This window comes from Neofelis nebulosa, chromosome 9, assembly GCF_028018385.1.
Source record: "Neofelis nebulosa isolate mNeoNeb1 chromosome 9, mNeoNeb1.pri, whole genome shotgun sequence".
In the NCBI taxonomy this organism is placed as follows: domain Eukaryota; kingdom Metazoa; phylum Chordata; class Mammalia; order Carnivora; family Felidae; genus Neofelis; species Neofelis nebulosa.
This window is the reverse complement of record NC_080790.1, coordinates 36056928-36072500: the sequence shown is the minus strand read 5'-3', so window position 1 is coordinate 36072500 and position 15573 is coordinate 36056928. Positions and strand designations below refer to the sequence as shown.

The 15573-nt window shown below is 41.6% G+C and overlaps 1 protein-coding gene across 2 annotated transcripts in view; it reads right to left on the bottom strand.

Annotated features, from left to right (window-relative positions):
* The window catches only part of MRPS5 (mitochondrial ribosomal protein S5), a 28811-nt gene extending 13267 nt beyond the window's left edge, over positions 1–15544 (bottom strand). The window contains exons 1-6 of one of the 2 annotated variants that reach the window (XM_058683239.1): positions 15346–15544; positions 11398–11478; positions 9543–9680; positions 5147–5272; positions 3279–3512; positions 276–310 (exon numbers count right to left, since the gene is read on the bottom strand). In XM_058683239.1, the coding sequence (XP_058539222.1) occupies positions 276–310; positions 3279–3512; positions 5147–5272; positions 9543–9680; positions 11398–11478; positions 15346–15403 (672 nt within the window). In that variant the 5' untranslated portion in view covers positions 15404–15544. Of the gene's footprint in view, positions 1–275; positions 311–3278; positions 3513–5146; positions 5273–9542; positions 9681–11397; positions 11479–15345 lie in introns of those variants that run through there. The other variant, XM_058683240.1, reaches the window with a different exon arrangement.
* Positions 15545–15573: the final 29 nt, after the last annotated feature.

The window sequence follows — 15573 nt, the reverse complement described above, 5'->3', positions numbered from 1 at the left end:
AGTAATCTCCAAATTCTGTTCTTGACCGTACCCCTGAAGTTGCCTTGTCATGAGGCCGCAACTGGTAGCCCCCAAAAGAGGGCAGCAGTCAGGACAGCCAGGATCAAGTAACTGAAATTAAAGTTTCGTTATTCCCTTATCCGAACCAGCTCCGTGTCTCAGAAAAAAATCACGCACCAAAGGCTGTTCCTCATGGTTCCACTCGCACTATTCCCGCTCTACCCACACCAACTTCTCTAAAGGCTCAACTGGGTAAAGTGATGCAGCACGCCTACCTCCAGTATTCTGGTATCAAAATCATCATATGTTTCTGTGGAGAGAAAAGAAGAAGGCATGTAGATAAACGGATCTCTACAATTAGTTCACGAAAGCATTTCTCAAACCAGGCACCATCACTGATTTTTAAGTGAGAAGGAATCTCAGATCTTTTCGTGTCACTCCCCAGGCCACACTCTAGTCCTCCATGATCACCAGACTGCTCCACCACTAAATTCTGAAAACTCGGCCATCTCCCTGACTGCATCCTCCTACCCCTGCAGCTCTCTCACTCAGCAACTCACAAGGTGGTGGTTCTTGGAGCTCCCCAGCACCACCAGACTCCTGACCCCTTCTTTATTTTCCCTCGGACCCCCTACGGTCTTCACAGCCTCTGCCACTCAGCCAAGACACCATAAGCCATCACTTCCACCAGACGTTGCAAATAGCCTCAACTTCCTCCCCCTCTTCTCTCCCCACCATACCATCTAGGCCAGAATCAAGGCAACTCTCTGGCCACACCTGACCTACTGGGTGCCGCTGCTAGAGAGAAGTCAAAGCAGAGTACACACGTGGGCCACGAAAAAGTCATGGTCTCCAACTCAGTCAAGTCCTCCCTGCTGCCTGTTGGCCTTTTATGTCTCTTTCCACTCACCACAGCAGCCATTTCAAACACTCTGGGTTCTCTGATTTTTATTAACTTTTTCCTATAGAAAATTTCACTCACATAAAAAATAAGATAGAACAGCAAAATGAAGTCTTACACACCCATTAGCCAGCTTCGACAATTATCAACTCCTAGCCAATCTTCTTTCCTCTAAGTTCTGTCCAATTCCTACTTCGTTGGGTAATTTTTTTTAATTAATTTATTTATTGTTTAATTTACATCCAAGGTAGTTAGTATATAGTGCAACAATGATTTCAGCAGCAGACTCCTTAAAGCCCCTTACCCATTTAGCCCATCCCCCCTCCCATAACCTCTCCAGCAACCCTCTGTTTGTTCTCTATATTTAAAAGTCCCTTGGGCACCTGGGTGGCTCAGTCGGTTACGCGTCTGACTTTGGCTCAGGTCACGATCTCATGGTTCTTGAGTTCGAGCCCCGAGTCGGGCTCTGTACTGACAGCTCAGAGCCTGGAGCCTGCTCAGATTCTGTGTCTCCCTCTCTCTCTGCCCCTCCCCTGCTCACGCTCTGTCTCTCTCTCTCACAAATAAACATTAAAAAAAAATTATTTTTAAGTCTCTTATGTTTTGTCCCACTCCCTATCTTCATATTATTTTTGCTTCCCTTCCCTATGTTCATCAGTTTAGTATCTTAAATTCCTCATCTGAGTGAAGTCATATGATATTTGTCTTTCTCTAATTTCACTTAGCACAATACCCTTCAGTTCCATCCACATAGTTGCAAATGGTAAGATTTCATTCTTTTTGATTGCCAAGTAATACCCCATTGTATATACATACCACATCTTTATCCATTCATCCATCGATGGACATTTGGGCTCTTTCCATACTTTGGTTATTGTCAACAGCGCTGCTATAAACATGGGGGTGCATGTGCCTCTTCGAAACAGCACACCTGTATCCCTTGGGTAAATACCTAGCAGTGCAATTGCTAGGTTGTAGGGTAGTTCTATTTTTAGTTTTTTGAGGAACCTCCATACTGTTTTCCAGAGTGGCTGCACCAGCTTGCATTGCCACCAACAATGCAAAAGAGATGCTCTCTCTCTGCATCCTCGCCAACATCTGTTGTTGCCTGAGTTGTTAATGTTAGTCATTCTGACAGGTGTGAGGCGGTATCTCATTGTGGTCTTGATTTGTATTTTCCTGATGATGAGTGACGTTCAGCATCTTTTCATGTGTGTTAGCCATCTGGATGTCTTCTTTGGAAGAGTATCTACTCATGTCTTTTGCCCATTTCTTCACTGGATTATTCATTTTTTGGGTGTTGAGTTTGATAAGTTCTTTACAGATTTTGGATACTAACCCTTTATCTGACATGTCATTTGCAAATATCTTCTCCCATTCTGTCGGTTGCCTTTTAGTTTTGCTGCCATTGGGTAATTTTGAAGCCAGTCCTAGATACCTGTCTCTTCATCAAAATATTCTGGTGCCCATGCTCATCAATGCTCATCCTACTTTCAGCAGATGACCCCATCTCCTCCTCACAGACTAACTGAAGCCACCAGACAGCTACCACTCACCCACCACACCCCCAGCAGGCCCACATTTCCACTACCAACAACATAGGCTCCACCTGAACCCATAGTCACGAGTTAATCCATTTATCCGCCCTGGGTCTGGGTCCTCATTAGGGTTTTAGTTTATGGGTTTTTTTCTCTCCCTCCCATACCTTCATCCACTCAACTGAAGCATTTTGCTCCGTTCTAAGCATGTTTACCTGAATCTCTCCATCTCAACTTCTCTCCTCTTTAAGCCAAATTTAACAAAGTAGCCAAACTTGTCTATTTCTTCATCTCCTACTCATTGACAATATTGAATTTTTCACGTGAGTTTTACTTCTTTACATATTCGGGATGGGGTGGTGCGGGGAGGACTTCATTTTCTAATTTGGCCTGATAAGTATTAGCAATTTTTATTTCATGTATGCTTTTATGACACTGAATGACAACTCTCTGGTTTATCTTCTGTTATCAAAACAGAACTCCCAAGCCACGCTGCTCCATAGTTACCCCATGAGCACCTGTGTTTGAGGAACTGCACCCGACAAGTAGTTCTGTATAGATCTCAAATAGACCACCACATTCAAGGCTCTGAGAAGCCACACAGTGAGGATTCCAGAAGCCAATGCTTTGCATCCTGTGTGTGGACTACTTTTGCGTATGGGCCTCTAGTGCTCCATAAAATACAACTGAGTAATTAACACGAAGTTATTTCAATAATGCTCAAATCCCTTTTTTTGGAAAAAGGCAATCTAAACAGACAAGTAAAATCCACTTAAGGAATTCTAGAACTACAAGTACTCTCTCCATCACAAAGGTAAGCAACACCAGGACTCAGCTACCTCCATTGGGACCAGGGTCCGGGGGGCCAAGACTGACGCCTCCCCACGTGTTTCCACTCCATCCTCGCTCCCGTTTAACCTTCATCTTCCTCTTCCGGTCCCACTCTTCCCTCTGCTGGACCATCTCCGCCTCTATCTTCTCCTGGTCTTCCTTGCTTCTTTGGGCAATGGTCTGCACAGCTCCGTCTCTCATGAGAGGGACATTGAGACCAGGCCATAGGAAGCCATGACGCCCTGGAGGTTTGAGAACATACATTAATAAGAATTTTTAAAAATCATTCGTTTCTTACGTGCTAAAATGGTAGGCAAGGGGTGTACAGATAATGATGGTGCCGGAGGGAGCTTAAACTAACAATCACTTGGGAGGCCACTTGGCACCATCTATTAAAATTTTAAGTGTACCTACTGTAATAACTAGTAATCCCACTTAATGCTACCTACAGAAACACTCCCACACAGTTACGAGGCGTAAGTGTGCTTGGACAAGGAGGTCCACTGAAGTGTTACTTGTAAAGGCAAAGAGTGGAAGCGATCTAAATGTACAGCAATAGTGGACTGGTTAAACGACTACGGCATCTTCAACCCGTGAAATATTCTACACTAAATTCAAGAATGAGGTTGCTATAGAGATACTGATGTGGAACAATTTCTAAGACCTAATATTAGTGAAAAAAGTAAATTATAGGACAGAATGTACCATATGATAGAATTTACTTTTTTAAAAAGAAAATATTTCTTTTAGGGTATTTATGTATATAAAAACATTATAAAGGGTCAGAAGAAGGGGCGCCTGGGTGGCTCAGTCAGTTAAGCGTCCAACTTCAGCTCAGGTCACAATCTCATGGTTCATGGGTTTGAGCTCCCTGTCGGGCTCTGTGCTGACAGCTCAGAGCCTGGAGCCTGCTTCAGATTCTGTGTCTCCCTCTCTCTCTCCCCCTCCCCTGGTCATACTCTGTCTCTCAAAACTAAACAAATGTTAAAAAAAAAAAAAAATTGTTTTTTAATAAAAAAGGTCAGAAGGAAACACATCAAAATGAGATCAGTGCCTTCCTTGGGGGGCAGCAACTGGGATTGGTGGGAAGACAGAAAGGGCATCAAGGGGACTTTAGCTTTCTCTACAATCTTTGAATTTTTTTACTGAGAAAGTATACACATATGATTGCTGTACTTTTTAAAAAGTTAAAAAATAAAATAAGATATAAGGTGAGTCATCAAAGAAAAAGATTCAAGTAGACACGTAAGTGCAGTGAAAGGTGTTTTCTTTATGCCTGAAGGCTATTATTACCAAGGATAATTGGTCAATAACCATAGCACAAAATGTTGATCCAAGTACACTATACAATTTTTACTCTTTAAAAAACACAAGTATAAACAGTTATGTTTCCAGGGGTTGGCAGACTAAGGCTCAGGGGCCAAATCCTGCCCACCACTTGTTTTTATAAAGTTTTACTGGAACACAGCTCTCCTGGTTAGATCATATATTGTCTAGGACTGTTTCTGTGCCCCCTTAGCAGAGTTGAAGAGTTGTAACAGAGTCCGTGTGGCTCACAAAGCTAAAAATATTGACCATCTGGCCCTTAGCAGAGGTTTGCCAACTTTCACTGAATCATAAGACCCTTGAGGGCACTGTCACAGAAGATGTGACGCAAGGGCACTTAGGCTTGTGTAATGAATAACCGAATGAATTCCTATGGGATTTTCTTCCCCCAGAATCATGGGGCATTAAGTGAGCCATTTGGTTTAATTCTAAAACTGCAAACCTAATGCCCTTCATGAGAAATGTATGAGGCTTCTAGGCTATAAAAATCTCTACAAAACTGGGAGGGAAACTTTAAAAAGCACATTAGACTTTTTATAAATAAGCTTACCTTCACCAATGATCTGACCCCTGTTCAAATCCTTTCTTCTCTTTTTCTTAGTTCTTTTGCCTCTTCCTTTTCTTGCTCCTGCACCAGTCTCTGCTAAAGCGCCTTTCCATAGCTCATCTGCTGTCACTGTAATGAAACAGGTTTTTTGGTTTTTTAATTACCAAGCAATTATCTGTGGTCCCCTGCTGAATAAAAAAGGCCCAAAGAGTCCAGCTCAGTTGTATCACTGTAGTGATGAAAATAAAATTATATCATTCTTTATACATATCAAACACATGGTTACATTTGGACAACCCAAGAGATGACTATACTATTCTCAAAGCGCATGGCCTCCCTCCACAAAAGACAGCCAACATTTAAATCCCATTTGCTGGTAATTCATTTCCCAGACATCTCATCAACTATGTTACAGGTCTCTTCCCTGCCCTCCTGCCACCACTATAACCACTGAGATAATACCTATCCTTAAATACAGGTTTCTTAGCCCAAACAAGAATCAACATTGCAATCTGAACTCATAAATCTTAATACTGTGAACTGTTTGCTCTATTCTTCTGTGAATGCCTTAAATACCTCTGTGCATCCTTCAAAATAAGATGCCCACATTCACCTTCAACTCTAATTAAAATCTAAACAATACATAGGAAGGAATGAGGAGGTAGGAGTCTGATAGTTAATATTTGCATAGAGTGTGTGTATTCTCAAACCATGCTTGCCTTTCACTTGATGTATAGACCCCTACACTGCTGATTTATTTCCATTTGTGAATTTCTAGGATCCCCAAATCTTTTTCTACCATACATTTCAATCAGTACTTACCCCTCTGTACTTGTGGAATATTCAGATTCATTACTTTCGACACTACTGAATTCTATTGATGTAGCCAATTTAAGTCCTGTCTTCCCAAGGACTTCCAGCCTTTCACAGTATCACCAATTGATTTTACAGTCATAGATTCTGTCCCATTAGCAACTTATTTAATAAAGAATCACAGCCACACAAATGTTGTAGTACTCAAAACTCTAAGATACATCTATCTACATGCCAGAAATACTAAACATATTCCAGAAAACAAATGAGTATCTTCATTCTCTTACCCTTAGGGTTTAAAAGTTCTACCTGCTTGCTTCCTGAAAGGTCTTCCCTTGATCTTCTGAGTAGATAGCATGGAAAGGGAAAAATGTTTTGGATTTATATTTTTAAAGGCTTTAATCTGTTCGGTATCCCATTTATGTAAACACATACATATTAGAGTTGATCTTCATAACTGAAGCTCAGAAGTAACTGAGATTCCACATCACATGCTGCTTTGCACCTCCCTGATCAGAGCAAAGGCTTTAAGTTGAGCTCAAACTTTGACGCTGATTCACTTAAAAGAACACAAGTTTGAAATAAAATCACCAACCCCAAACTAAATTCTCACTAAACATTTGACTTTGTTTCCTAACCACTTAAAAATGGTGCTACCTATAGATGCCATCAAAAACTTGAAAGTTCACAATGAAAGCACTTTTAATGGGGGCATATTAAGAGGTCAATTAGTTTTTCTTCACTTAGAATAAGCAAATCACTCATTAATACTAAAAAGGATCTGGGGCACCTGGGTGGCTCAATTGGTTAAGCATCTGAATTCAGCTCAGGTCATGATCTCACGGTTCGTGGGTTTGAGCCCCGCATCAGGCTCTGTGCTGACAGCTCAGAGCCTGCAGCCTGCTTCAGATTCTGTGTCCCTCTCTCTCTAGCTCTCCCCCACTTGTACTCTGTCTCTCTCTCTCTCTCAAAGATAAGTAAACATTAAAAAAAAATTTTTTTTTAATAAAAGGGTATACTCTTTATTTCTAAAAAAAAAAATACTAAAAAGGATCTGATTTTAAAAAGAAATTGATATTGAGACAAAGATGTAAAAGACTAAAAAGTTTAGTTCATTTTCTTTATTACATATTCTAAGAGGAAAATAAAATTTCGAACTACATCGGGAAAAGACAGTGAGTCATATGTCAACTCTTGAATGCCATTATGCTATTAAAAATGGTTTTAGTCTTTTTTCAGATTATAACAGAAATAGTTACTTTTTAAAATTTAGAAAACATAGGGGTGTCTGGGTGGCTCAGTCAGTTAAGTATCCGACTTCAGCTCAGGCCGTTTCTCACAGTCCGGGAGTTCGAGCCCCACATTGGGCTGTGTGCTGACAGCTCCCTCTCTCCCTGCTCCTCCCCCACTCACACTCTGTCTCTTTCTCTCAAAAATAAATAAACATTTAAAAAAATAAAGTGAAGTAAAAAATGAAATTTGGAAAATATAAACACTATGACAAGCATACAAAAATTAATCATAATCCCACTGTTAAATCAGAACTTACATTTTTTCTTCCTTCATGCATATACACATAAGTGTACATACATATTTCATTTGTTTAGACAAAACTGAAATTATGCTACATGTACAATTTTGCATCCTGGTTTTTTTTACATATTACATTGTGAGCCTTATCTCATATTCTTACTATTATTCACAAACATAATTTTTTCAATGGCTCTAAATTGAATTAAGTTATTTGACAGAGATTTTACTATTTTAACATCAGAACATACTGGTCTGATTCTAATTAACCTGAGATGTTATTTAGAATAGATTTACTATTATTTCAGCTCTTTCTGTCATTTCTGGAAGGGCTTAGGTAGATTAACATATATACCTGTTAACTACCATAGTTAGGTAAAACAGATTTCATGTTTTACACACACACACATACATATATGCAAAATCCACTATTACATCCAATTTGATACATGGAGCTATTTCAGACTTAATCATGCTAAGTAAACTACTTGCTAATTTGGATCAAAGGTATTTAAATGGTAGATTCCCCACCCCACCCCACCCCACACACACACCCATAGCAGAGGGATAGATTTACAAGTACAATGTTAAATACTCTTAGGAAATCTTAATGGGTTTTGATAAATTATATAGTTTTTGGTTTTTGTGGGGGGTTTTTTTGGAGGAAATTTACAAAATCAAAGACTATTTCCTACTGAAACAGCAAAAGCTAGCTAGCTCAATGCTAGTTTCAACTGAGTTCATCCTCTTAAAGTTAACCTTAGTGTGACTTGGGAGCAATCAACTCATAAGGGTTCAGAGTCCTGTAACTGGGGAAGAACGTAGGCTAATGGAGAGTCAGAGGCAGATATGAGACAACAGTGCACGGACAGGGGTGTCAAAGGGCAAGGGGCACCTCTAAAACAAGAAGAGTTAGAGAAAAGGACTTCTAGGGCAGGGGAAAAACAACGGACAGTCCCTGGGTTATGATGGCTTGACTTGTAATTTTTTGACTTTATAATGGTGCAAAATGACATATACTCAGTAGCAACCATCCTTCGAACTCTGATTTTTGATCTTTTCCTCTTTTCTCTTTGCACCAAAATCCACAGATACAACTGAGCCTGTGTTAGTTGCAATCCCCCTACAGCCTGGTCCTCATTTCTGCACTGCTACACAAATGACCTACCTACTATAAGACTTCCAAAGTGAAGTGATCTTTGATAAAGTGACAATGGAATACTCTGTAGTCACGACACTGCACTGAAGAAGTCTATGTACTGACATGGAAAAACATCTAATACACTGTTGCATGAAAAAAGTAGCCGACCAGTATTTTAAGGTAGTAGAATTATAGGTGATTTTCTTCTTTTTGATTTTCTGTATTTACCAAATAATCTAAAATGAATTGGCTTTATAATCCTAATTTCTTTTTTTTAAACAGAAGCTCTTCTTTTTTTTTTTTAAGTAATCTCTACACCCAACATGAGGCATGAACTCACGACCCCAAGATTAATAGTTGTACGCTCTACCGAGTAAGCCAGCGAAGCATTCCAATTCTAATTTCTTTTAATTTGTCTCATGCTGAGTTCTGAAATCAATCTCCATTTATTACGAATCAAGATAATTTCAGTTCAGACTCGACTATTTCAAATACTACTGCAAGTCAGAGCAGTGTCAGCAAAACAATGTCTACTTAAAATTAACTTTTCCTGACTTGTACTCTCTCCTCAACTGAAGTGCAACTAAAAACAGACTTTGATTATATTCTTGGTGTGAATCTACATCAGCAGGGATCTGGGCCACGACTCAATACTCCTTAGGTCTCAGGTACCCAACCAAGGGGATAAAAGTAAACGAGTGCTCCCCAAAGAACAGTACAAACACAGCTGGTAATATGCGACATAATCCCAGGAGGTACTCTAAGGAATATTTTTATTTTAATAGCACATCATATACTAGTCTCTAAAGTGTTCATTCACTAAAGGAAGAAGAAAAAGAAGAAAAATTAAGATACGAAAGCACCTTTTAATTTTTCTGTTTCACGAAATGGGAAGTTTGTAGCCAGTCTACGTACATTTAGTAAAGAAACTATAGGATCTATACTGGTGGCCCATCAAGTTACTGGGAGAAGAAATACAGCATTGTGTCTGTAGCGCACGGGTCAAGCTGGCAAAATGACGGCTGCCTCTGGTTCCTGGAGATGACAAAGGGCCTGTAGGGAGACAGAATAAAACTTTGAGTTAGATGTTCCACGCCTGCGGGAAAATATTGCCAGCACCAAAGAATGAATCATTACTAATGAAAATAAGTCACTAAAATCCTGAACTTTTAAGAATCGTATTTTGAGGACAGTCTTTCTTTAAAACATAAATCAAAACTTGATTCTGCTAACTTAAATGTCCATCCTAGTTACAGAAGTTACAGTCTGTCCACACGACGGATGTAGCCATCTGAAGAAAGATGGAGATCTGTCCTTACCAGGGTTGCTACTTGCCCTTAGGAGCCCACAATCAACAGTCTAGTCTTGGCAAATGGCGACCTCTGCTGTATGAGCAGGGCCATGTACCCGTGTGGAAAGTCCTATAAATGACCTGTTCAGAAGAGCAAGGTGCAGAACAGTAGTAGAACATCCTGCCCTTCGTGTTGAAAAAACCAGGAGGGGATATGAATATACTTTATAGACTAATTTCAGAAGCATATAAAGGAAACTGGTAACAGCGGTTGCCTCTGAGGAAGAAAACTGATGCGTTTGGGGTTAGAATGAGAGATTTGCTTTTTTGTGGTTCTTGGAATTTTTCTAACTACATGCATGTATCACATAAAGTTTTTATGAAAAACCATGTCTTAGAGGCAGCCATTTGACCAATCCCATGGATGGTGGTGTCCAGTGAGGGCAATGGCAGGGGTGACAGGATTACAAAAACCGCGTACACACTCCAGCTTTGCATTTCAGTGGAGAATTTAGTCACTGTGAGAAAAGTGAAAAGGAGGATTAAAACAGCCCTCGAGAGAATAAAGTGTATTTAAGGGCAACAGGCTTGAACAGAAAGCCGAAGAGTGAAAGCAGCTATTTTCGAGTCTCTGGGAAATTAGGCCAGTCTCTGGCCTTCCTCACGAAGGCTTCTGCAGGCCCCATATCAGCTCAGGTTGGGGACACTACCTGGCTCACAATAGAGGGCACAGTCAGTAGTTTACGAACGAATGAGTCACCCAACTAGTCAGTGAACAAATAAAGGGAAGAGTTCAGGTCACCACCCTCTTCTGAACCCCTCAAGCAAGGTATGAAAGCATCTTCACAAGTGGGGTTAATAATATGAAAGGGAGGAAGACTAAAAGTAAAGCTCCAAAAGGCCAAGAAAGCAATGAGATTTCAATTCCGCCCTAACCATAGGGAAAGGGGGTTCCACGGACCATAAGCACAACATGGACCAAGCAAGTTGGTTTCCTTCCCTTCTGGAGAGTGACTGAAGAGAGGGCCCTGCGCTATGGCAGTGTAGAAGCAAAGGCCTCTGCAAAGACCCTGCATTACGAGGATGCATCACAGTCCCCAGACAGCTCAGGACCCAGTCCTGCCATTTACTGGCTGTGCAATCTTGAGCAAGTCACTTAGCCTCTCACAGACTCACTCCATTGTTTGCAAGATGGAAAGGACAACCCCCTCATAAAAACTGGTGACAATTAACCAATATAACGTGTTACAAGCCTAGCACATAGGAATTAGTCAAAAACTGTAGCTATTATTTTTTAAAGCCTTGAACTATAACAACTGTAATCATAAAAAATTTGAAAAATACTCTAGACCTTATGTACTTCCATTATAAAGAATGCCCCCCCCCAAAAAAAAGTATGTGCTCTGTTCATTTACAGTTACATGAAGCACTCTAGCATTAGATCCTGTAAGAAACAGTAGTTGGATAAATGAATCTCACCATTGCTGAGAATAGTCTTCAATGCCAAAATGGAAGCTGTTGGAAAGGTGTTTAGGTAAAGCTGCCTGGACCATATGTGACCTGTAAATTAAAAAAAAAAAAAAAATCTTTTAAGATACTTTCTGCATTAAAAGGAACACTTTAACACCCAAAGAATATTAACATCTATAGAATAAAAGAACCAAGAGAAGAAAGTGAATAATTTCCAGGTTCCATGACCACGTGAAGTAGACAGCATCACCTTCTCCTTCATGCTCACATCTAACCAGTTACCAAGCCCTATTAATTCTCCCCTATGGTCTCACTGCCCCCTCTTTATTCAGGTGCCATCCCTCAGCCACAAAGTAACAACAGTCCCTTAGTAGGTCTTGCTGCTATCCCTCTCATTCCCCATCTGCCGTCAGGCAGCCCTTCCTAAAATAACAAGTCTGGTCACCTCCCAGCTCTGATTTATCCTTCTTTGGCTCCCTACTGCCTGCACCAATTCAAAACTCCTCAACATAGCCTACGTGACTGCAACGAGGACCCAACCTCCCATATCAGCCTCAGTTGCCACCACCCTCCCCTCCACCCTCTCTGACTACACCAGACTTTGTAGTCATTCTTTTTTTTTTTTTTTTTTAAAGACAGAGGTTGAGAGTGTGAGCTAGGGAGAGGGGCAGAGGGGGGGGGGAGAGAGAGAGAGAGAGAGAGAGAGAAAGAGAGAAAGAGAGAGAGAGAATATCTTAAGCTGGCTCCACACTCAGCACAGAGCCCTAAGCAGGGCTCAGTCCCATGACCCCAGGATCACGACCTGAGCTGAAATCAAGAGTTGGACACTTGGTCACCCAGACACCTCCAACTTGTAGTCATTCTTGAACACACTGTGCTCTTCAATCCCTTTGTGTCTCTGACACGTTCTCCTGAAATATCACTCTTGGTGAAGGCTCCTGGTTCCCAAAGTGCCCCCCCCCCCAGCACTCTGGGGGAGAGAGTCTCCCTCTCTCAAGACTCTGAAACTCCCGCAGTCTCAGGCTGTAACCGTATTATGTGCCACTTCACATAGCAGAGTGCTTCCAAACAGGTTCTGACAGCATTTACTCGTAAGTGATTTTTGAAAAGGGTACCAAGACAAATCAGTGGGGAAAGAACAATCTTTTTAAGAAATGTTGCTAGGACAGGGGCGCCTGGGTGGCTCAGTCGGTTAAGCATCCGACTTCGGCTCAGGTCATGATCTCGCAGTTCGTGAGTTCGAGCCCCGCATTGGGCTCTGTGCTGACAGCTCAGAGCCTGGAGCCTGTTTCAGATTCTGTGTCTCCCTCTCTCTCAGCCCTTCCCCTGCTCACACTCTGTCTCTCTCTGTGTCTCAATAATAAATAAACATTAAAAAAAAAAGAAGAAAAAAGAAATGGTGTTAGGACAAACGAATATCCTCTTGCAAAACAATGAAGTTAGAGTGCTACTTCATACCATATATAAAAATCAGCTCAAAATGGGTCAAAGACCTAAAGGTAAGAGGAAAAACTATAAAACTCTTAGAAAAAAACCATAAGGTACATCATCATGACCTTCAAATTGGCAATGGTTTCTTAGATATACTAAAAGCATAAGCAACAAAGAGTAAATAGATAAATCAGACTTCACTAAAATTTAAAACTGTGTTTTAAGGGACACTATATTCAGAGTGAAAAGACAACACACAAATGGAGAAAATTTTTGCAAATCATCTATCTGACAAGGAACTTATATCTAGAGTATAGAAAGAACTCTTACAATTCACTAATAAAAAGACAACCCAATTTAGAAATGGGTAAATAGGGGCGCCTGGGTGGCTCAATCGGTTAAGCGTCCGACTTCAGCTCAGGTCACGATCTCACGGTCCATGAGTTTGAGCCCTGCATCAGGCTCTGGGCTGATGGCTCAGAGCCTGGAGCCTGCTTCCCATTCTGTGTCTCCCTCTCTCTCTGTCCCTCCCCCATTCATGCTCTGTCTCTCTCTGTCTCAAAAATAAATAAACGTTAAAAAAAAATTTTTTTTTTTAAAGAAATGGGTAAATATTTGAATAGACATCTCTCCAAAGAACATTCATAAATGGCCAAATAAACACACACACAAAAAAGATGTTTATAAGCCACCAGGGAAATGCAAATCAAAACCACAAACTGATACCACTTCACACCCACTAGAATAACTATAATCAAAAGGACAAATAATAACAAACGTTGACAAGAATGTAGAGAAGAACTCTCACGCACTGGGCGGGAGTGTGAAACTGTGCAGCTACTTTAGAAAACAGTCTAGCCATTCCTCAAAGTTAAACATGGAGTTACCGTTTGATCGTTTGATCGAGCAATTCCACTCCCGGGTCTATACACAACAGAAACAAAAATACTGCACACAAATATTTACAGCAACATCAGGCATAACAGCCAAAAGGTGGAAAAACCCAAATGTTCATCAACTGATAAATGGATAAACAAAATGTAGTAGATACATGCCACAGAAACTCAGCCATAAAATGGAATGCAGTAGTGCTACATGCTACATGAATGAATCTTGAAAACCTTATGCTAAGTGAAACAAGCCAATCACAAAAGACCACATAGTATATGATCCCGTCTATATGAAATATGCAGAACACAGCAAACTATAGAGGTAGAAAGATCAGTGGTTGCCTAGAGCTGGGAGCAATGAGCAAGTCGGGGGGATGAGAGCAAAAGGGTGTGTTTTGGGGGAAATGAAAATGTTCTAAAAATTTATTATGGTGATGGTTGTATAGATTTGCAGATATACTAAAAACCACTGAATCATACACCTTCAGAGGATGAATTGTATGGTGTGTAAATTACATCTCAATAAAGCTGCTACCAAAAGAAAAGTTTATAATGCACCAGAAGGAGAAAAAACAAAACAAAACAAAACACAACCAGGCTCTGGAGCCAGATGGTGTGGGCGCAAAAACCTGACCTCCTCCCAGTGTAACTTTGAACACGTTTCTCAACCTATGTGTCTTAATTCTTGGTCTGCAAAATAAGAATAGTAAAAGCATCTATCTCACAAAGGCACTGTATAGATGAAGTGAGGAAAAGCCTAAATAGTTTTAAGATAGTTCCTGGAACACAGTAAGAACTCATGAGGGAAAGCTACAAACGCTACAGGTGTTATTTGAATGGAGCCTTGAAAAGAGGAGGAGGTGGTCACAACATGAACAAAAGTAAAGAATGTTCAGGTCAGATTTCCTGCCAAATCATTTCAGGTTAAGTTTCCCAACAAAATGAGTTACCAAAAAGAAACAAGCAAGACCTTTTCCGTTTTCAGAGGTCTTTAGAATTTGGAATTACGAATGTTGGGTTGTGGGTTTACAATAAAATAGAAGGATGAAAAAAGCCCTAGTCATGAAGCACAGTGGTAGACCTTATGCTGAAGGATACAGCAGACTGACCCTCCTCAGGCTGCAAACCAACAAGGGCGGGGGGGAGGGGGGGGTTGACAACAGTAACAGCAAAACTAAGGACATTCAAAACATCCTTCTTTTCAATAATGACACTGATCAGCCCGGGATCTAAAATGACTGACACTAATCCTATCCGACCCAAGCTGCAGGACTGCCTCCATCGGCTTCGAACTGCCACATCGACTTCACCAAAGGAACCTGTGGGTCACGCCCGCCGGGAAGGCGATGCTTGCTCCCCAGTTTCCCGCGCCTGTTAGCCAAGCACGCAGCAGGAGTCCGGTGAACTGGAACGAGCCTTGGACAGCGTCCAGTCCACCCTCACTTTACAGACAGAAGCCCTGCGACCCAGAGAGGGCGCGGAAGCGTGCAAGGTCACACAGCAGCTCCGGGCAGGATCGGAGCCCGGCATGATGGGTTCAGAGGCCGCTTCTTTCTGCCCGTGCATCCGCAGGCCACAGGCGAGCCCCCGCTCCCGTCCCCGCTCAGAGCCCCTCTCCCGGCGTCCCGGCTCTCACCCGCCGGCAAGCCACACAGCGCAGGGAGGCAGCCTGCAGCGCGTACCACCGCCGCCATGGTGGAGCCCTGAGAGAGCCTCTGTCCAGGCCGCTTTCTCCACCGCCTGCCGCGACTGCTTCTCGCCAAACGGCTGGCCACGGCCTGCGGCTGAATTCCCGAGGCCAAAATGCTGCACCGCAGCGCACACCGAGGTGAGAGATGGTCTGCACCGGTAACAGAATAGAAAT